Source organism: Choristoneura fumiferana, chromosome 29 (genome assembly GCF_025370935.1).
Source record: "Choristoneura fumiferana chromosome 29, NRCan_CFum_1, whole genome shotgun sequence".
NCBI lineage: Eukaryota > Metazoa > Arthropoda > Insecta > Lepidoptera > Tortricidae > Choristoneura > Choristoneura fumiferana.
Window position 1 is genome coordinate 1,267,396 of NC_133500.1, and position 23,897 is coordinate 1,291,292.

Consider the following 23,897-nt stretch of genomic DNA (forward strand, 5'->3'; position numbering starts at 1 on the left):
GCACGACAAAAATATAGGACCGGAGCTTTAGAAAACGAGCCTATATCAGTCTCTGTCAAAGAACGGGACGAGGGACCTGTGATACATACCTCGTGTTGCGGGTATCCACGGTCGGCGGTGTTGGTCCCGTCTGCGATAAAAGTAATAAATAATACTTAATGGTTTTTCTAAACAAACTTTTCTGCTGACAGTACTTTTTGAACTTGCTGTCATGCAATTCGCACACGAGTTAAATTTCAAGGAAATGGGTGAAAATCAACTAGAAGGTTTGAGCTAAACCAAACAAATATAAACTTAAATAAAAAAAAAAAAACATAAAATTACTGAATATTTTAGTGAATAGTTGGACAAGACTAAACACTTTTCAGCATGGTACACTTTGAGCACCGACCAATGTATTGAAACATTCCCTGACTTCGAAAAATCCTAATAAAAGCCGAAAGCCGAATTAGCCCAAGCATCTATTATTATTCAGAATAAACATGAATATTACAAAGGTGTTTTCAACCGAATTTGTCCAACTTTGGCTGAATTACTAAGTTTTCTTAATAATACCGCAAATTCAGGAGTAGTCAAATACCGTGTTATGGGAAGTTCATTTTACTATTTTAAATATATGCGAAGATAAGAAAAAAAATTCAAAAATGTAGTAAAAAAAACAAAATGTATATTTGAAGCGTTTTTCGCAAACAAAGTACATCCGTCTTCCGTCCGTCGTGGGCGATAATGCTGCTATGGGATATAATGCTTCAAAGCTAACTTGTATTGCTTGACCCTGAAACTATACTATATTAATTATTTACTAACACAACTGTCTCAGAGACATACTTAGATAAGTACGTAATCTTTTAATATAATCTACTTTTAATCTTTTAGCTATTTAAAAACTTAGCGGACTATTAACATATGGTTATTCCAGCTAAATAATATTTTTTCAAAGCTTTGATTGAGCAAACACATTTACCACTTATTTCTACCCTCATACATGTGATTCCGAGCGAGATAGGTAGACAATGGGACCTCAGAGGCTTTGTCTAACGCACTTGAAATCAAAATCGTTTTTAACCTCCGACGCAAAAAGAGGGGTGTTATAAGTTTGTCCGCTATGTGTGTCTGTAGTCTGTGTGTGTCTGTCTGTCTGTGGCACCGTAACTCTTAAACGAGTGAACCGATTGGAATGCTGTTTTTTTTAATTGAAAGCAGGTTTTCTAGCGATGGTTCTTAGATATGTTTTATCAAAATCGGTTCAGCCGTTTTTGAGATATTGAACTTTGAAGTGACAAAGTCGGGGGTTTTCCAACTTTTTGTTGGTTAGGTTAGGTTATGACCACTTTTTTTCTGTCACACAGTATAAGACGAGGGTAGAAAGAGATGGTGAATACGATTGCGAACGTCAGCGCGTTAGACAATACAGCCTCTGTTGCGCGGGATTAGGATTCATTTGATAAAGTTGCTTTAAATCAGTCTCAGATGTCCGCATATTGAGAGCAGTCTCCGAATACAAAATAAAAATGTTTTTTTTTTATTACAGTAGCGTCCTTAGATCTCAGTCGTTCCACGGGCCGGTGCTAACGGCGAATCGCTACCAGCCGCCGCCCCATATAGCGGAGAGTTACGACGCATCAAGCGACAACGATTTCTGATCGCACAGCACAGTCAAGGATAAAAATAAGAGCTATAGAGTGGCGCTATTTGCCAACGGCATAGGCTTTTGCCGTTGCCGTGATCTCTGCCGTCCATGCGTTAGTTATTGACGCGTCGATTACGCATTAGAGGCGTGTTGTCAATGGCAGAAACTGCTACAGCAGGGTTACTCAAAGTGGGGTTCGCTATTCGACGGTAGGGGGTTCGAGACAAGGTTTACGTGACTCCAAAAACCACCAGGCTGCAAGACTAGCAAGATGATTAAGATTGGATTTTGGAGTCTTTTTTTATTTTTTAATTCAACTCCAAATTTGTTACTTATTTGTTTGTTATTTGTTGTTGTTTGTTTCAGTTTGTATTTTCGTTGGTAAGATGATTCTTACCTATATCTGTTACCTTTTATTGAAATAAATAATATACATTATATTATGATGATGATTGAAATAAAAATTACCTTAGTTTCTCCAACAGTCAATTTTATTACTTTCTTTGAAGGGGGGGGGGGGTCGCTATCGTCTAGAAACTTTAACAGGGGTACGTGGAGCCATAACTTTGAGAAACCCTGTGCTACAGGAGCTGCCATCTGTTAGTCTCAGCCGTCAATGCGTAGATTCAGCCGTCGTCGCGTTTACGGCAGCTGACGCGTCGTTTATAGCTTGGAGGTATTTTGCCAATGGCACTAGCAGCTACAAGTGCCACCCGTTAACCTCAGCCGTCCATGCGTTGACGTTAGGGTCTCCCCAAATCCATTGACATGGAATCTGCTTTAGCCGATGAAAAAACACCGAGGGCTCCGTACAAACATTTTTTATTACATGATGTAACTAAAAATTAATGTTTCTCGCTATTTTTCCTTTATCTCTGCTATAAGACGTTGCTTCGTACTAAATTTCAAGATTCTGAGTTCACGGGAAGTACCCTGTAGGTTTTGATTCCCTTGCGAGTTTCGAAAATTTGCGGAAATTTGCGGCATAAACGGCTGTATCCTTTGATTGCGTTGGCTTAGAAGTTTGATTTTTTCACAGCTCCAAGGGAGAGTAGATCTGATTATTTGATATAAATTTCAGCTTGATACCTCCACGCGTTCCTGTGAAAAAGGGTCTTGACAGACGGACGGACGGACGGACAACAAAGTGATCCTATAAGGGTTCCGTTTTTTCCTTTCGAGGTACGGAACCCTAAAAAGACGTCTTCCCGTTCTTATTACGTGGACACAAAGCGTTTTTGAACCGCTAAAGCCGCTTCCGTGTCGATAGGTATAGGGAGAACCTCAGCCGTCGACCCCTCAATTTACGGCAACGTAGGTAGGTACTTTTTTACGGCAGTCAGTTTTAAAATGGATTCCAAAGAAGAAACCGTTAACTCTACTTACTGCACTATTGTTTGTACTATTTGAAGTAACAACTCTCGCTATGAATCGACGGCTGCCGCCATAATGCTGTTGGCAATATGCCCCCGTCCTTAATAAGTCAAACCAAAGTTGAAAAATATGTACTTAGACAACTTTATATGACTAATAGGGACTCAAAGTCCCTACGATACATAGTTTTGAGACTTTGTGTACTTTGGTGACCTTGACTATGCACGCTGGCAGTTCACTTTGCTTTTTCACTTTAGTTCTTATATTTCATCTCTAATCAACACCATTTTAAAACAGCAACAATCTACTTCAGTTACTCTAACTAATCCTAATTACGAATTGGGACTAGTAAGTTGTACATATAATATTGTTTCGAAATCCCGAATACAAAAGAGATTCGAAGGCAAAGTGAAATGTTAGCGGTAGTGCGAATACGATTGCGCATTGTGATAGTGTGATTGGAAAATGGTGAGTGGTTGCGTTATGTTTTTGGCGCGAAATTATTCACAGAGATATTCAATTTACGATATACATAAAACAATATAGATTGTCGTTTATTTAATTACGTGAATAATGTTTGAAAATGGAAAAAGCTAAGTATATTCGGGATTTGATGGTCTTGAAAAGATAAGATGCCATTTTGAAATATTTTTGCGCCAAATACAGAAAGTTATACATATTTGAGATTGTTGTGCGTGCGTGGTATACAAGTCATGTTTTTTATTAATTTGACGACTTTTTGTATTAAGCTAGGGGTGAAGCATTTTTTGTTTATTTAAATTCATTTTGCACTTATATTCAAATTTATTTACAAATTTATGTTTTTTAAAGTATGTAATACAGTTTTTGGTATATTTTTAAACTATCGTGATTTTTTTAAGACTCTACCTACCACTAATTAATAATAAATACAGTTGTTAATTAAACAGTACTTCAGCAATGGTAGTAGTTATGAGTTTTTTAATATCACACTACATTCATCTACATTAGATTTGTTTAGAATTTATGTATATCATTATCATTGTAATAAAATTCATGTCCAAAGTTTTTATACCAGTTTCGCTGTATGTACTTTCCTGTTATAAAGATAATATGAAATTGTTGTTATAGTTGAATGTGATTGGAAAAATTGTTTGATATATTCGGCATCACTAAAAGTGTAGGTGTATTAGTAAGAATTTTTTTATACTTATATCCAAACATGTAGATTAGTTTTTACTTCATTTATAAACGCAATGTTTTGCTATGGTTGGCAATAATTTTCGCCTTTTAAATTCTTTATGGGAAAAGTTGGGTGGTGTAAGCGGGGCAGCCAACTTAAGGGTAATTATTTTAAATATTGTGTTTATGAATAGAGTTATATGTCCATTATTGCTCATATCACTCGTACATCGATGTATTATCATATAAGCTAGGTAGTATTCAATATGTATTATTTGTTGTAGTGAAACCTAGGTATTTTAATTTTTTTTCGTTAGTGCAATATCTCATCACAATTTTTTTCTTATTGAACAAGTACATAAAACATTGGATCAAAATAGTGATTATTTGGATTTTATCGCGTTAGCTGTTTTTGTATGTTGCTATTAAATATTTTATGCATTAAAATACTCAGGTTATTAAAAATAAATTGATGATAATGTATAAAATAGTTGTCTAAAGCTTTACGATTAAATATGTTGCAATATGTAATTTAGGTGTATGTTTAAGGTTGAATATTGAGAGAAAAAATATTATTACTTAATGCTCCCTTAGAGATTTTTTGCCTTTTCCGCCACAAAATTGTAATTAATGAACTACTTGAAATTAAGAAACGAAATTTATTATTTTTCTATTTCTTATGGATTTCATAACTTCGTTTCAGACATTCTTTTTGGTTTAACTCTTCATTTGCATATTAAAAACATCACTTTTCACATAATGGCGGATCAGAAGGAAAGTTATAAAATTTTGTTTGTATAATTTCAGTCTATAAAAGTGATTTTTTATGAAAGTATTATTATTATCTTCTATTCGTCTTATTATTTTTAAGATCTGTTCTAGAACAAAGTTTTCTGAATTTTGAGTAGTAAAATAGTATCACATTCATGATTAAGTTCATTCATAATTGTATCATATTGTGAACGAGACGGCGGTTCCATATTTGTAATTATTGATGTTTAGCATTTCGTAAAAAATAATATTTAACAGGAATTAATAAAAAATTGGAAGCAATGAGGTATTTTACTCATGGATCCATTCCGGTCGCAAAATAGCTTGTCAATAAAAAAATCTCAATTTATTAATTGTTCAGAATTGTTATAAAACAAACCTAGTCTACAGGTGACCATTTGAAAATTTCTGAAAAAAAAGTTTCGGTGGGGAAAAATTATGACTTATTAGATTATGACTCAAAAATTATGCGACTAGATACTCACATTTATTCACATATCCTTGCTCTGCTGAGCTAGGGTGGGTAAACGAAGCGTTTCTATTGATTCATGGTTAACACATTCCTCCACATCTCTACGTTATAAGTATCTGTACTGTACATGAACAGGTTTTGGTCAGTGTGTTTGTGTGAATTTACGCAAATATGTTGGCCTCTGAAAGAAAGATCGCGGCTATCGCGTATAAATTCGCCGCTAGAGGCGCTAGTGTAGCGAGAAGTCTCCAAAATGTCAAATGTCACTTGGGTGAGCTACGCGGGTTTATTTATAATTAGAACTAGCTTTTGCCCGCGGCTGCACCCGCGTGGAATTCGGTTATCGCGCGCTGTTCCCTCGGGAACTGTGCATTTTTCCGGGATGTAAGTAGCCTATGTCACTTTCGGGCCCATAAACTATCTCTATGCCAAAAATCGCGTCGATACGTCGCTCCGTTTCGACGTGAAAGACGGACAAACACACGCTTTCGCATTTATAATATTAGTATGCATATTTTTATGAACATTTTGCAATACCTGAAATTAATTATGGAAAATATGCGTTACGGGGCAATGAATGAATGTCTGTGTTTTGAGACTTTCGGAAACTTTTGTCCTCCCTATTTTCCGAACAAAACGGGACTACGCAACACTGTGGCATGCTCGATATTTTTATGGTACGGGTTTAAGGTATTAAACATGATTTAAATGTAAATTTTCTTTTCACGCCCGTAATAACACCTATAACTACTAAACTTCAGGCAGGACCTTTGTCTACAGTGGCGCCAACTGGTGAGAACTTCCATGCTGGTCGGTTGCTCTGGTGGAAGTTTTAATAATAATTTGCGTCACTTTTGGAGTTTTGCTCACTTGGTGGCGCTAGGAGTCGTACACTAAAAACCGTCGTTCCGTTGAAGGGATTTATTGTTAAAATGAAACATACGTATATTGTTTCAAATTTCAAATTGGTAAAAAATTAACCCTTTTCCAGGCTCCGCGAATTTAGCACTGAAGTTACCACTAAATAAATCATAGTTTTATGTTGTTAACCTGTGAGGGAGTCATTTAAAAACGAGTAATATTTTTAACGAATTCAAATGATTGAGTATCATATTGTATATTTAGTAAGGTCGAATATATTTGTGTACATTTATGTGGTTGCTATATGCACTATGTATGCCTGGGAAAGGGTTAAGTAAAGAACGAAATCTGCATCTGCAATACGTTTTATATTGAATCAAAAAACCTGTGCTCATTTGTTTCAGAATTGTTCAAAGTTATGGGGGTAAATAAAATAACCAGTATTACATTTATTATTAATGATTTTATTCTTGAATATCAATTACACTTTTTTGTTTTTATTTTATAAATTTACACATAACTTAATATTTTTTTAATGTTACCATCGTATTTTCATATACCAAGTGTTTTCCTAAGTAGCATATTTATATATTCTTAAGTCTAAATATAATCGCTGATATTAAATAGGTAGTGGACACTATACATCGCATTCTCAAGGGTAGAAAACATAAGAGTTGCTTCAAAATGACAATTCATTAATTTCGTTGTTCAACCCAGTATAAATACTGATAGACGATGAATAATATTTTAGAGTCACTTGCTTCAATAAAGGAACTTAGAAGAGGCTGTCTTTTTCACTATACATACTTCACAACCACATTTAACACGAATTTGTTAAAATAAAATCTTTAGAAGTTTTCTCTAATTCGAAAATAATACTTCTAAATTGAGCAACTTTACAGAAGTGACAGTAAAATGTTATTCGTCTAATGAAAATGTTTTTTTTTTAAATATAATGACTTTTATTATAATTTTGTTCAAACCGCACTGCCAGACTATCGCGATCATGTAATTAATCATTTAATTCAAGATAACGGTGGTCAAAAAACCGTCCAACCTATCGAATTTATTACTAATCCACGGTTTTTGATATAAATAATTTCATAACTTTGACACTTACTGAAATATTTCAAACTTTTATTTTCACTTCGACTGCAATGAGCGCTATCGTTTTTTGTCTCACTAGATGGCGCACTGTTGCGTGAGGTTTTTAAGTATGGCTTTCAAAGTCTGTTATTACGGGCGTGAAAACAAAGTTTAGATTAAAATCATATTTAATACACCTTAAAACCGTACCATAAAAATATCGAGCATGCCACGGTGTTGCATAGTCCCCGTTTTGTTCGGAAAAAAAGGGAGGACAAAGGTTTCCGAAAGACAAAACTGTCTCAAAACACAGACATTCATGGCCCCGGAACGCATATTTGCCATAATTAATTTCAGATATTGCAAAATATTCACAAAGTTATTCTAATTATAAATAAACCCGCGTAGCTCACCCAAAAACTATGAGATTTGACATTTCGGAGACCTCACGCTACACTAGCGCCTCTGGTGGCGAATTCATACGCGATAGCCCTCATTGCGATGAAAATCAAAAGGAATTCAGCGCTGACATCGAGTCCGACTTGAATTAAGTATTTACCACTCTTGTTAACCAAATAGCTCAATTACAGCGTCGCTTTAAGAAATATTTTAGAAAATACAGCCTTAACAATTTATATAATTCGTTAACAAACGGTCCAAAACGTTGCCTGTCGAAATAGTTCAAGTTTTACTCTTACAGAGTAAAATTAAGAGATCACTGACCAAAATTTCAAGGGTTTCTAATAATACTAACATAATATACCATGATACCCTGCCATTTCATGCCTCAATAAATATCAACTCATTTTCCTAAATGCATAACGAAAGGCAGTAAAATATTAAAACTGGCACTACTCTGTTTTAAAACAATGAAAACAAACAAATGTAAGTCCTTCTTATTCTACCTTATGGTTTAATTAAAGCATTCCACTTATTTGATACACACATTTTTAATATTCTCATACAAATAGATATAATACTATTTCTTTTACTAATGAAATAACCATTATTTTTTGTCGTGTGACCTATTTTTAACACGGGTGATTTAAAATTATTTGTATATATAATAATTTTGTGAGCGCAGTTTTTTTTTACCAACACCCGTATACTTAACGAAGTTTAAACTATAACAACAAAACAGATGCGTCTATATCTACATTATTAATAACGATTTATAATTATCGAGTATATGTGGGTGGACGTTTACTGAATTACTACTTTTTATATTATTTACAAACATTTTAAGCAGCTACATTTAATCTAGTTTATCTAGGAATAAAGAATAGGTAATGTAGAGCTCCGAGCTCATCAATAAAACCTCCTTTCTAATTAATACAAATAATTTAATATTTAAAAAAACAACTCTTGTTTAAACAACAATATAGTTAACATTTATTTATTTATTTTGTAATTTTAATTACTCATACTTTTTTTATTCTGAACGAAACGATTGTTTTGTTCAAACAAAATGATACACGATTTCACTGATCATGCAGAAAGTGACAAACACATAAAAATGTATATCTCAAATGCTTAGCATAATCTAGATTTTTAATATTATCCTTTGGATCTCCTCATCATATTTTTAAAAATAGGTACATGAAACTCATTCAACGGAGATGGTGTGTTCCCACTAGTTCCATTGACAGTAATATTATAGAACTTTATATAGTACAGTCAATAGTGGGAACAATTACACTGCGTCGTTCACCTAATGCGGTCGCCGAATTTGTTTCAAACTACTTCGGCGAACGAACGTCGTCTTAACATTAGTCTGTCCGTCTACTGCGGCGGCCATATTAAGGCGGTGACAGCTGTCGCTCGCCGAATGCGGCCGACTACCGTGTTCTTTACACTTTTGCGGTCGCCGCAAGCAGCATGCGGCGAACGACTCAGTGTAATTGCCGCTTTACTGAGGTGAATTACGTAACACGGAAAAAAACAATCATATATTTGCCTACATAAGTAAGCCAAGGCTTAAAAAAATGGAGCTAAATTTTTGTTTTTATACAGGGTGTGACATTCAGATCGGTCAGTATGGGAAAGTCTGAAACTAAAGGCATACGAAGATCTGTTCTTTGGAACCATGTCATCGATTTAGTAACAAAAAAACTGCATTCATACTTTAAAAAAAAGCGTACCTACCTACTCAGTTCGGGAATCGAACCCGGTCGTTTTGAAAAATAAAACTTACATTATTTCTATTTCGATAGCGGCAGTGTAAGTCATAATAAGCAATAAATATTACTATGAAATACGATATCTGCAATGAATAAAGTGCATTGTATTACATATTTTTAATAACGTAAGTTTTATTTTTCAAAACGTCCGAGTACGATTCCTGGACTGAGTGCAAGTTTTTTTGTAATATATGAATGCAGTTTTTCTTGTTACTAAAACCGGCGAAATGGTTCCTAATAAGAGATCTTCGTATGTCTTATAGTTTCAGACGTTCCCATACTGAGCGATATGAATGTTACACCCTGTATACTAGTCAATAGAAAATAAGGCCACTGGAGTTTCGGTGGTAAAATGAAATCAAAAATAAGTCTGCATTTTTATCTAAATACCTACATTTAATTGAACGAAAAGTATCTGTACTATGTTGTGTTGTGATAGTGTAACCAGTATTTAGATAAAGAATGTTATAAAAAATTATATTTATTAGTATTTTCATTTTACTTATGAAACTCCGTGACCCCTATTTTCTTTTGGGTGGTGGTTTGGGTGGTTTTTGACACTTGCTTGCACTTGGGCACTTTTTCTGCATCTCTCAAAAACTACACGGGCTCAGGATAAAAAGGTGGGCCAATCAACTTTTTTACTGACACTAATCTGTCCGCGACATTTTTCAAACAATTGCAGATTTTGTAAGTAAACATGTTCTTTCTGTAATTTAATAGATGGTGTACATGAATACATGCTATCCTACGTAAGTTCAACCTATTAAACCGTGAAATATCTTGTTGGAAGTACGATTTTTTGGTAACGCCAGAGACCATTTTGGTAACGCAGGAGATGCCCAAAGTGTCGGTAAAATAGTTGATTGGCCCAGGTACCTACGTTCAGGGATATTTCAGCTTCCCCTTAGTAAAATAATTAAAAAATTGATTCATAAGTTCCAGTGATTTACACTTTACATGCAAACAAACAAACAATTCCGTCAGCAGTATTTCCGGACAAATATTATGACATCGGGGCTTTTTTAAAAGCCCGATGTCATATTTGTCCCGAAAGCTTTTCTTTAAAAACCAGCAACGGACCAATGACTCTCCTTGAGCAGTTGGTACTCATGGGCAGCGGTGATCATTTACCATCAGATGACCCACTTGCTCGCTTGCCTTCCTCTCATAATAAAAAAAAATATTAGCAGAGGTAAGGCTGCCTCGCTTTAGCTTGTAGTGCATTCTCATTTAACGTAAATTAATTTAAAACTCTTTTAATTCTGTCTAATTAACGAATATAAATATATATTTTAATTCGTTTCTTTCTTACTTACTCGTAATTATAACTTCAAGATACTATCTTTAACTGTAAACGTGCACTGTGCGTTAGATTTCTCAATATGTTTTATTTATTATGGTCAACGAAACTTATTGTATAGGGAGTCACTAATTCTCTCAAAAGTAAATGGATAAATTTAAGGTTATTTCAATTTTTCTGAACGCATCCATAAATTTATCCAAAAACGAAAGGCTACCAAGCTGTACGTACTATTAAAAAAGGTATAGGTAAATTCCATCAATAACATATTACTCTGGATAGAATACCTACGTAGAAAACCTAAGTTTTATTTTACTTTGGCCTACCACTGGCAACACATTGAGCAAATTGAGCAACAATAAACTATTCAACTATATATAAGCGAACCAGGAAGCCATTTTGTCCCAACGGATACATTTATAAAAACAAATTTTTGTACACATCGACAAAAATACATCTCGAAATAATCTTTAATCACATTCACTAGCTTATAGTAGATGTAAAATTATATTTACAACTTAAAACTTACTTAGGTATAATTTTAGTGTTTTTAACGGCGACGCACGTCACACAACCAATTGGCGTTCCATTAACAACTAATCTCGGACTCGGCGACCCCGTTGCTACCCTGTTTTATAATTTTTCTCTCACCAACCACAATGTCAGCATAATTTTTGTTTTTCTGATTATTTACTTGGTTTTGTGCGTTACCCCCTGAGCCTGAGGAAGCGTTATCACTATCCGCGTAGGGAACATCAGTCATGGGTCCATTCAGTAAACTAGCAGCAGAATTTGACTGTTTCAATTTCACTTTCTCTTCTTTAGGTTCTTCTTTAGGACTCTGCAGATCATGTATGACCGCTTTTTTGGGGTCGATTTGAATAGTTTTGGACTCTGATAGCTTGTTAGGTGTTACTACGTTTATGTAAGGAGGTAGGATGTTCATTGTTGTTAAATTGACAGAACCACTGTTCTTCTTTAGCGCGTTTAAATTCTGTTCTAATTGTGCTGCGTCGAGGCATAGAGGTTTTGGTTTTAGTTTTGGCGGCTCCTGATTGGCCCATGCGTTGATCCTGGGAGGATCCGGCGACGCGATTGGCGCAGGTTTCCGCTCTGGCATGAGACTGTTCTTGTGATTGGTTTTATCTATGATGTTGACGTTAGCTTCTATTGCTTTAGACAGAGCGTTCTCCGGTGGTTTTGGTGACGTCGGGGTTATGCTGATTAGTTTGTCGACCTGCGTATCAAAATTCACATATTAACGTAATACCTAGATACATTTTGAAAAAAAAATTGGTTTTTAATACCTACTATTCTTTTGCTGCTGTACCTACTTACATTCTTATCCATCTGACATAATCTACCTACTTATTCCAAATTTCAAGACCTACCAACTACTGGAAACGGGTTAAATTTGATAAAGAATTTAATTAATCCAGAAATAAGCATTACAGTAGGTGGTTGCTGTAGTTTAACTGTACATACCCCTGATTTTTTAAGTTGTGATTGACAAATATTTTGATTGATGATTGAATTATTGATTGATATTCAAAGTGCACTTTGTCAAATGAAAAAATCTGATCAAACCTTTACAATGTGTGTTTACCTACTGAACTTACTCAACCGTCTTTTAGAGAGAACAATTTTAAGAGACCATAGATAGAGTACCTACATAGAAGTTCAATGTTAGAAATTTATAAATAGATACATCGAACACTGAATCCGTAAGACGTAGCGTCTAGACAGACGTGCAGACAGACGCAATGGGGTAAACTTTGCGGTTATTTTTAGATGGCTATAATTAAAACGAGCGTCTGAGCACGAAAGGAGTAGGTACGAACAATTTATCTACTGAAACACGAAAACAATTGGGTTTTAGTTAATTTCTACATTTAATTTAGGATCGTGATAGAATATTAAATTTCAACTTCCATTAAATATGGTTAGCTTTGCAAGCATCCAAATAAACTTTATAAATTGTTTATTTCTTACTTATACATAGTTATCTGTAAATACGCGGGTACCCCTTATGTTGTTTTCAATATTCCGTCGAATACCATTTCACAGTATACGTAGATATGGCATTTGTATTAAAAATATAGACATTCACTAAATTCCCATGAGGATTTTCGACATTTACGTCGCGGTACTTACTTACTTTATTAATTAACCACCCTTTGCTGAATTATGCGTCGCTAGACTGAGTGATTGAGATTGCGGGTTTTTTCATGTGTACATTATGTACCTTAGAAAATATGTCTTATGTAATTGACTGGCGATGACATTGATAAATCGTTGATGATAATAATGAGGAGATTATTGCAGTTGTAGCTGATGATGCTGTTGTTGGTGATGATGACAGTGATGATACTGATGATACGATGATACCTAATAACAATAACGTTATTGTAGTTGTCGTTGATAATATTGCTGTTGTTGTTGATGATGCTATTATTGTTGATGATGACAGTTATGATGTCGTTAATTATAAGATTAATGACGTTATTGTGGTTGTTAATTACATTGTTGTTTTTGACATTGATGGCGACAGTGATGATGTCGTTGATGATAATAACGGCGATACTGTGCTTGTTGATACTAACGATTACAGTGATACTGTAGTTGGTATAGTTTTTGATGATATACTGACCGCGGGTCCGTGGTAGTGGCGCGGTGAGGCGCGTTCGGAGAAGGAAGTCTCCCAGACAGCGGCCGTGGGCTCGTCGCCCGCCGAGTCGGAGTCCATCGAGCCGCCCTCCACTGAACTTAGTAACCTAGAAACAACATAGGTACTATAACTAGTGAATGCCGGGGAATATTAATTGGCGGAAAATATTTTAAGAAGTATTTTTCTTGATTTTCGTCAACTTCGACCGAAACTTAGAAAAAGTTCAGAAGCGAAGTTCTTTAATAATGACTAGGTAATTAGTTTTTTAACAGTTATTCGAAAAAAAAACTCCTCACTAACTGGAAAAGGCTTTCTGTATCCTTCGAAATCTGCTTGGTGAAGCGTTTTCGCCACTCGGGTGGAAAAAGTGTTCGAAAATCGAACATAGTGTTAAGCTGGCCTTGTACTACGAAGCATCCCGTTCACACCAATTATTCGGACTTGGTTCCGAATCCGCAGGTTTATCTAGTCTTAAATAAATACCTGTCAGTGGAGTTAGACGGCAGAAACTTTGTTGTGGTGGGTGTCTCTGCGGCGGGCGTAGCAGCCTCGCGCTTTGCGCCGCCGCTGCCGCGACGCATGCCCATTGGAATGTTGCCATATTCTTGTGATGCTGACAAACACGCAATTAAACATTACTATAAGCTCTTCAAAATATAATAAGGGTAGATATAATAGACAATTCTAATATCAAACGATGTAAAGGTAGTGCCAACGAGAGTTGAAGTAAATGATTGATTATACACGCGTAGCTACATGAAGAACTTATTGCATAAAGGAAGAATGAGTGAATGTCAAAATCCTGCTGCCATTACATGAGATGTTCTTGTGTGCGTGGCCTCAACTCTGGTGGCACTACCTATAGCACAGTCCTAATTGTAACCAGATAATTAGACCCGATATTAAGTACACTTAATTGTAACCCGAATAAAAGACATATTCAATTTTCTTGACCATGGCGGTAATAAAATATAATACAATTACTGTTTATTGTACACCAGAAATAGTAAGCGATACAGAAATCAGGGACATACAGATCTTAATCTATGGGTGGGGCTATACCTCTCAGAAGAGGTGGATATTGTGAATCCTCCATTTCGAGATGGCCCGGCATCGCCGTTGGCGATATGCTATGAGGCACTAGCTGGTCCGTTGAGCTGTAACACACACGAATTATTACAAAACTACCCTCCAAAAAATTAAAAAACATTGAACACTGCCTTAAGCATTGAAGAATTCGATAGTGTATCAATAAATACTGAAAGGAAAAGAAATAGATTCGGTAGTTCGTGACCTACGTTGTTTAATTGTCAGACGTGTAACCTAGAATTGAGTTTTCCTATACATGGACATTTTCACTAAAACATGTACCTAGCAACGGTTATACGTAATAGTTAAGGAAAAGTTCAATATTGTCAGTTTTGTGACTTTTTATTCCATACTAACTGTAGGGGGAAATCGTCAAAAAACTGACAACTTTTAACTTTAAGCCGTTGCTTGCTAGGTAGGTAAGTACATGTTCTAATGAAAATGCCCACATATCTCTTGTAATTTGATGAAGACCGTCACAAGAAAGAGTAGAAATTGTATGAGGGCGCCACTCTCGATATAACTGGCAAATTTTGACGTGAAATTATGGCAACAATTTTCTATGAAATTCCTCTTTCATTAGTTTTCTACTCTTTATTTCGGCTTTCGACCCTTATCAGCGGAAAATCCATTTTTTGGAGAAATAAAAAGTTCAAAACTTTATTGGTAGTTACATTAATGAGATTTATGTGTTTTAAGTGGAGGAACTAGTTAAGGGGTATAATTGGTAGGGGTCCGCTATAATCTATATCATGCGTCTCCCGCGCCTTTTTGGGGTGTATTCCAATTTTTTGGTACTGATTGTGTAAAATTTCATTACTAAATTTAAATATGATATTAAATAAAAAAATATATATGAATCAGATTTTAAAGTGAGAAGAATGGGATTTATTAACAGAAAAGCACAGAGTTATAACACATATACATTTTTTTTTAAATACAGATTTTAAAGTAGGTATGTTATGAAATTTTATATAATCAGTATTTTGCATTGAATTTGTTACTAGACAACATTAATTTATTAAATTAATAAAGTGCCACAATTATTATAATCAGACAGTTTTAACAGAAATTGTTAATTAATTAGGGATCTGACAGACATTACCAGACTTTTCAGAAATACTTTAACTAAAAGTTACTAGATATAAGTTTTGTTCCTTTACGCAAACTATAGTTAGGCACTCTTCTTCCTTGCTGCAAGTTTTGCCATTCCACAAATATGACAACTTGACAAGAGCTGTAGAGGTAGGTAGGGCAAATTGTGTAGGACGAAAAGAAAACGTATACCTAACTACCTATTAAACTTTTTGACCGTCACTTGCTCTCAGTTACAGCGATTTAAATGAGTTTAAGTTGAAATGTTGTGTTATGGCTTCATAGCACCAAAAACCAACGTCTACCTAGTTACTTTTTGTGTTTGTGTAAAAATACACGCTGAAGGTATAACTGCCGTTCAGACACTTCAACGCGCAATCAATTAATTTTAATTTTTTAGGTAACAACGCTAACTTTAATAAGTAATAAGCAAGGCAATTTTCGTAAAAAAGTATTTTTTTATCTTACAAATGTCTATTTTGCTTACAAATGTGATGAAAGTCATTAATTATATGACTTTCATCACATTTGTGATGAATTATATTACGGTACTAGAATAACGATCATCGATTGTCTAGACGTGCGATTTGGAAACGAACAGTTTGCCATCAAAGTCAAAATATACTGAGCGGCAAAAATCTGGCCCTCAAATGTATGCAGTAATAGGTAATTTTTTATGAAGAGGGGGGCCAAATTTTGTGGCGCTGAGTATATCTTTATTTAATTTAGGCTAGGTATAACAAACTGCTTGGTAGCTAGGTATATGTAAAAGTCAAAAAGAATCGAATTAGTACCGAATCGTCTATGTAGCAAAATGCCCAGCGAAGCAAATTGACCAAGAAGCGAAATGTCAGACGTCCTATTAGCAATTTGCCCCATTAACATAACATCCATGATGCAGAACATCAAAATAGCAATTAGTTCGTGTAGCAGGTGTAGCATAATCCAATCTACCACCGGCTCAGAAAATCCTCCTTTGAGAAGAACCCAGCAAGGAACTCAACGAGGTATTACGATCCTCCGAGCCTAACAGCCTGTAATTGTCTGTCAGTGCGGAGTTACCTAGAGGTCGGCGTGTCCAGTGGCGGCGTGGGCTCCAGGTAGTCGCAGGGCGGCGAACACTGCACACACGCCGCGTCAGTCTGCGGACCGGGGGAGATCGCAACGTGGCCTTAGCGAGATTGTAACCTAACCCCTACGGGTCTTTGCATGGTCTCACAAAATCTAACCACTTAGAACACTTAGAACCCTTGGAATGGGGTCTTTGCATGGCCCCACAAAACCTAACCTTATCTTACATATTGTAACTCAACCCCTGGTCTGCAGTTTTTGCATGGTTTCACAAAATCTAACCTCTTAATATAACTTAAACCTTGGAATGGGGTTTCACGAAATCGAAACCTCTCATGCATGTACTCTACCCCTAACGTGAGATCATACATAACCTAACCTTCTCTTCGATCTTAGATAATTAAACTCCAGTATGGAATTGGCATGGTCTCACAAAACCTAATCTTTTCTTACATAATGTAACTAACCTTCTTTTACAAAATTTAATTCAGTCCTTGGTATGGTGCTGGTGCGCCTTGGCATAGCTTCACTTAACCTAACCTCTAACGTACACTAACTGAACCCTTGATTTTAGCATGATCTCACAAAACCTAAACGTCTCTTACATGATGATGATGATGTAACTTAACCCTTTGTGTCGGGTCTTTATATAGGTAGTCCCGTAATAATCTAATCTCATACATAGTTTACTAAAACCCTTGTGTAGGATCTTTGTATGGTCTCACAACCTACTGTCAAGATCTGATACCATTCCGAGACTATACAAATTTTATTTAATCAAAAGAGCAAATGTTATTCACGCTAATATCCGAAACAACGCTACCAATTTTAATGAAACTTTCTGAATGAGTATGGCTGGTTCAAACTTAAGAGATTTACAGTTATCACAGAGACAGAGACGTACACGAATAAAGTGCTAGTCTTCTCCCTCTTCGTCTTTCTAGCCTTCATCGGTCAATGAATTGGTATAGGCCTATTTAAAGTATTTCTTTTTCTCCCTAAGGTTTCCATTTGATACTTTTACGATATCATCTTTCCACCATATATGCGGCTTTTCCAGTTAACAGTTATAACTTGGCGCAGCCGGTAGGATACTTCAACAGAAAAATTGGCAAATTTGTATATACCCTCATTCGATTGAAAATTAACCACGATAGAATAAAAACTTCTTATAGTAACAAATTTGTAAGACCATGGAAATACTATATTCTTAATTAAATTTAATTAATTTTATGCGATCTCCCCCGGTCTCGAACACAATCTACTCGTGCAGACAGCACTGGGCTTCGTTAAATCCAAACGCCTTTTTATATAATAAATAATTAAACTGATTTACATGGATAATCATTTTAACGACAGGTGTAACTATTTGAATATGTTGATAATTAAAATTGTAATTAATATTAAGTAATTGTGTCATGAAATGTTTCTCAATTTCTTCAGACCACGGAACGAAAGTATGTCCAAAGTAATGATTACGTTTTGCGTAAGTTTAATTCTAATTACGAGAAAACGTAATCGAGGGACATATTTTGACAAATGTTCTGAATTGTAATTATTTTTAATGTTTAAGTTTTTATTTAAATTGCACACTTATTGATAATACAATCTTTATTCAAAGCATTCTACTAAACAGCCGTTCAAAAGTATTTGACACATGTTCACACAAAGTTCAATTAAAGAATGATCATCTGAAGGTTTTTAATTTAAAAATGACGTTTTACAGAAAATGTTATTTCACGAAGCCCAGTGTAAAAGGGAGAAAAGTAAATAAAGACAATAGATATAGGTAGATTTCCGCTATAGCTACTAGTAGGCAAGTAAACACTCACTGAAGTATTTCATTAAAAGACTCTTTGAAATGTCGGCATAAGCATGATTTATGATTATGATAAAAGAAATATTATAAAAACGATTATGAATTTGTGAACATGCCTTTGACGCATTCCAACGAATCTCGGGCTAACTACAAGGGTCACTAGTCGTCTAAGTTTCCATTCAAGGGTAGGGTTGAAAAACAAAAATATGAACCATAGTTTATGGTACATGCCACTTGCAAGCACGGCTGTTCGTTCTAACATTGAGGTACTTAACATATTGAAATAAACTTGTCCAGTTACTTGCATCTAGTAGCCAGAGCGAAAACATTGGGGAAAAAAGTTATAAATTAGTTTTTGTTTTTAGAAATTGAATTTTAATCTGTGGTGAGGGATCAAAAATTTGCCCTTTCATTCGTAAATGAAACATATTATTTAGTTGTGTTTTTATTTTATTTTAGTAATTTATGAATGCAAGGGCAATAGGCGACCAATATAGTGTGTCTTCAAATAATCAAAATTACTGGTTAACTAGGCATTGCTGTTCAAAAACTTATGAACAATCATTTGTTGACCATTTCAAATTGACAATTGAAAAATGACCTCAATATTTTGTACTTGTTTTCCTAACTTTTACTAGGTTTTGAAGGTTTTTTTCTATGGTTGCCCTTACAATTTAGACTTTCGTGTAATATGTGAGCCCAGCGCGCCAGGTTTTTTCAGTTTCGGACATAGAGCATCCATTTTTTTCGCAAAAAGGAAAAACTTTATTTATTAATACAAAATAATAGTAGGTACTCATAATTTTGAATAAAAAAAAACGAAATTATTTAACAATTAATACCAAGATAATTTTGGTAATACATAATCACGGCGTCATATGTATTACCAAAATTATCAGATTGATTCTACTTTCTGTACTTGTTACGTACCCAGTTTTATCAGTATTTGATCGTGTTTTAATCCCAGGTGTGGCATTTAATTCCCAGGGGAACTAATACAAAATTCGAAACTCGAAATACGTATCGTACCATTCTTACCGTCCTTCTACTCTCGTATTAAATATTAGCGTCAGCGTGACGGTAAGACACGAAGTTCGCATTTTGCACTGCGTGGTACAGAGCCAGTTACTGATTATAAAGGGATAGCTAGTCCACGATGAAACGTAACGCGCTGGGCTCGCGCCTACTGTTTACGATGTTTCCACAACAATGCCTGACACAAGCGGGACCAACCTGTCCGTTGGCATTGACCTGGACCTCCGCGGGCTGCAGCAGCGGCCGAACCTGCGGCAGCGGCGCACTCACTATTTCAGGATCCTGTTGGAGAATACAGTACAGTCCTGTAATATCTGTCAAAATCTGTGTAAAAATATCTGATACGTCTTGTCGGCTCTAGAAATAGAGTCGTATGAGATATTTATGCACGCTTTGTTGTGCTGGTGAGTGTACAGTACACAATCCTACAATCCTATTGTTGTAAATGAGGCTGTTAGTATGTGTGTGTGTTTGTAATAGGGCCCACAGACGCTATGAAAATGAATATCGTATCGTGTGTGTGAGAAAACTGAACAGTTATGTACGATTATTTTAAACTACCGTCGAATGGAACAATACCTAAATTCGAATAGATAAATGAATAAATGAATTAGTTCTATAATTACAACCATAACCGCTGAAATGACATGAAGATCGCTACAAAAAGCAGTAGCATGTGTGTGGCGTGAGAATTTATGACAAATCAAACCGATCGACCGGTGCAGTTGCAGTCTGTTCTGGTTTTCAGTTCGGTTCCGTTCGTTTCCCTTATCAGGAGATCATTTGGACACATACCTGTAAAAACCGCTGTAAGTGGTCAAACATAGTCGCGAAGGACGGCCGCTCGGCAGGAGAGGGGTTCCAGCAGTCACACATCAGCCTGTAGATCTCTATTGGACACCCTGTGACAAGTAATAGTACATTGTTTCACAAGAAGAGTGAGGTATACCTTACAAGCCTGTATTTTGCTACCAACGGAATAAGTTCCTAGAGTAGAAAATAGATAAAATATAACCTAAGATAAAAAAAGGAATATTTTGGGATCGCCTGATGGAATTCAAATCCGCAACTCCGCTGATGTGGATTTACACGATTAAAGAGTCCTAGAAAATGGACCACAGGGGAATCCGAGTAAGCAGCTGAAAATCCCCATCGCTTTCATACGCCAATTGCTACGTGTGGTGCCAACCGTCATGGCTCCTAAGTTCCGAATTAGTCGGAAAGGCTTAAGAAGCAATATACACTTCTACTTTACTTATATTACTCGTTCTTGTTTTTATTAGCAGTACGCGTGGTCATAGAATCTTAAGATTAAAAAAAACTGTGTAGAAAACCATAGTTTGACTATTCAGCGTGACGTACACGTACCGTAGGGGTTCTCGAGTCTTCCTCCACCGGAGACCATGTCCATGACCTCGCGGTTGGCGCAGCCCGTATACGGCATAACACCCAAAGAGAACACCTCCCAGAGGAGCACTCCGAATGACCTGTGGAGGCAAACGGTACATAAATTTAATAATTATTATTTAAAAATTAAAATACAAAACAAATAATAAAGCTATTATACGAGTAGATAGACACTTGTAAAATTCCGAACTAAAGATAATTAGTACAGTTTCTTAACTCAGCATAAGTCTTATTATATTATTAGTAATTAAAGTTCAGTACCTTACAAGCTTAAAACACAAACTCAGTGCTGAAACTTAATCATTGCAAAATGCATCAAATATTTGTATTTTTGTACAAAAATAAAGAAAGGACAATAAAAATGTGGCGTTCTGCTCCAACTGCCTAGCTAACTATTTTCTCTAGATGGCGCTGCCTATTGGCTGTGCGTGAGACCCTATGTCAGTGTACCGCTGTAATTGGCAGTTAGAAAATCAAGTAGTTCTCACCATTGGCTGAATATTTTCATTTCTACTATGGGGTCAAAAAATCATGTGCACATCGGTATTCCAGCAGTTAATATTTGTAGACAATTGTAAAAAAAAACGTATGAAATATCACACAAAAAGATGATATTGATAACAGCGCCATCTAACGGGACGCTTATAACAAACTATAAACCTGGAGCTTTGTCCTTAATTAACGTAAAAGTACTAATTAATCTATTCTGTGGTGAAAGTTAAGTTAGGTACCTAATAAATATTTTTAATGCGACGTTTATACTGCTTACTTTTTTAAATTGTTTTCCAATGTACACATTTAACTGAGTACCCATTTAGAAAGGTTAGTATGAGTAACTCAGTCATGAGTAATTGTGTTTTGTTTCTTTTCTTTTGTACAATATAACATACTATATAAAACATAGAAAGATAAGAGGCCGTACGGTAAACTAAAAGTTCATTCATAAGACTCACCAAACATCAGTCTTTATAGTAAACACGCCATCGATATAAGCTTCCGGCGGCATCCACTTTATGGGCAGCATGGCCTTCCCGCCCTTCTTGTAGTAATCTGCCCTGTAGATATCCCGTGCCATGCCGAAGTCTGCGATCTTCACGACGCGGCCGGGCCCGCGCGATGTTAATAGGCAGTTGCGCGCTGCTATGTCCCTGTAGAACAGTAGGTGTTAAGTAGAGAAAAATTGTCAGATTTGAAGGTTTTGTCAAATAATTTAACCCCAAGGCTAATACGATACAAGTCGAAACATTGAATGTGTGTTCATGCAGTTCCTCCACCTCCACTCTGTAAGAACACGCAAATCACACAAACCCATCTATAACCACCACCACACTACACTGACGCGTCTCGAACTTAACCAGAGCTCATCTGCAGAGCAACACAAGCGTTCACTGTGCTACCAGATGTTAAACTCTATATAAAACTTAATATTTTTCGAATTAGATATTTTTTCACTTGTGCTGTCAGTATCTTTTAATGGTGGTTAAATTATAGTACGGGAGTTTTTTATAAGTAATGGGATTTATGACGTACCTGTGTATGAACCTCTTCGCTTCCAAGTACCGGCAACCCTTGCAGACATCCAGCGAACAAAGCAGCAGGTCTTTCATAGTGAGAGCGGACGCGCGCTCCGGCTTGGGCCGGGACTCCCGCAGGAAGTTCTTCAGGTCTCCCCCCGCCAGGAGTTCCAGGACTATGAACCTGCTGGGACAAAGGTGAGCATAAATGGTATCCTTTAATTTAGGCATTTACAAATTATTTAACCCGTGGTGGCCTAGTGGTCTGACCTGTGGCCTCTTAAGCAGAGGATCGTGAGTTCAAACCCCGGCGCGCACCTCTGAGTTTTTAGAAATTCATGTGCGAAATTACATTTCTAATTTACGATGAGCTTTGCGGTGAAGGAAAACATCGTGTGGTAACCTGCACAACCTGCGAAGTAATTCAATGGTGTGTGTGAAGTATGCAAGTTGAAGTCGCAATGGGCGGGCCACATTGCTCGAAGAACAGATAACCTCTGCGCTGGGTGAGAAAAGTCCTCGAGTGGCGCACCCGGAAGACGAATCGTTGGCAGGCCTCCCACCAGGTGGCGAGTGGCGAGTTATCCATTCATTGTGGCATTCTAAGGGGGAGGCGTTTGTTAACCAGTGAACGTCTTCCAGCTGATGATGATGATATACAAAACCATATAAAGCCGCCTATTGCTTACCTTGGAAAATCTGTTATACAGGCTGGCTCATTTAGATCGGTCAGTATGGGAAAGTCTGAAACTATAAGACATACAAAGATCTGTTCTTAGGAACCATGACATCGATTTTATAGTAACACAAGAAAAACTGCATTCATACATTTAAAAAAAACTGGTAGGTATTCTGCTCGGGAATCGAACGCGGAAGTTTTGAAAAATAAATCTTACATTATTAAAGAATATGAAATACAATGCATTTTATTTCTTCTAGTAACATTGATTGCTTATGACCTACTACCGATAACCAAATAGATATAATGTAGGTATGTTTTATTTTTCAAAACGACCGGGTACGATACCCGAACTGAGTAAAAGTTTTTTTATGCCTATACCCACTGCTTCCTCTCAGAACACCATAGTTTGCGGATTGGGAACTTCACACGCACCATTGAATTGCTTTGCAGGTTTGTGCAGGTTTCCTCACGATGTTTTCCTTCACCGCATAAAATGTATTCCGCATATGAATTTCGTTGCGAGCCGGGGTTTGAACTCTGCTTATTCAAACCACTTTTCTTTAATGTATGAATGCAGTTTTTCTTGTTATTAAAACCGATTCCTAAGAACAGATCTTCGTATGTCTTATAGTTTCAGACTTTCCCATACTGACCGATCTAAATAAGCCAACCTGTATCT

At 36.1% G+C, this 23,897-nt stretch overlaps 3 protein-coding genes across 3 annotated transcripts in view; 2 read left to right on the plus strand and 1 right to left on the minus strand.

Moving 5' to 3' along the window:
* The window catches only part of LOC141444378 (uncharacterized), a 78,685-nt gene extending 73,467 nt beyond the window's left edge, over positions 1 to 5,218 (plus strand). Inside the window, exon 9 of the mRNA XM_074109931.1 lies at positions 1,532 to 5,218. Coding sequence (XP_073966032.1) covers positions 1,532 to 1,643 — 112 coding nt within the window. The 3' untranslated portion in view covers positions 1,644 to 5,218. The remainder of the gene's footprint in view (positions 1 to 1,531) is intronic.
* The window catches only part of LOC141444285 (uncharacterized), a 273,640-nt gene that overhangs the window by 157,208 nt on the left and 92,535 nt on the right, over positions 1 to 23,897 (plus strand). The window lies entirely within an intron of this gene.
* Positions 7,208 to 23,897, minus strand: part of LOC141444275 (ALK tyrosine kinase receptor-like) — a 31,945-nt gene continuing 15,255 nt past the window's right edge. Inside the window, exons 8-17 of the mRNA XM_074109766.1 lie at positions 22,553 to 22,723; positions 21,976 to 22,170; positions 20,984 to 21,102; positions 20,411 to 20,517; positions 19,814 to 19,897; positions 16,753 to 16,832; positions 14,569 to 14,663; positions 13,990 to 14,119; positions 13,489 to 13,612; positions 7,208 to 12,075 (exon numbers count right to left, since the gene is read on the minus strand). Of these exons, the coding sequence (XP_073965867.1) occupies positions 11,428 to 12,075; positions 13,489 to 13,612; positions 13,990 to 14,119; positions 14,569 to 14,663; positions 16,753 to 16,832; positions 19,814 to 19,897; positions 20,411 to 20,517; positions 20,984 to 21,102; positions 21,976 to 22,170; positions 22,553 to 22,723 (1,753 nt within the window). The 3' untranslated portion in view covers positions 7,208 to 11,427. The remainder of the gene's footprint in view (positions 12,076 to 13,488; positions 13,613 to 13,989; positions 14,120 to 14,568; positions 14,664 to 16,752; positions 16,833 to 19,813; positions 19,898 to 20,410; positions 20,518 to 20,983; positions 21,103 to 21,975; positions 22,171 to 22,552; positions 22,724 to 23,897) is intronic.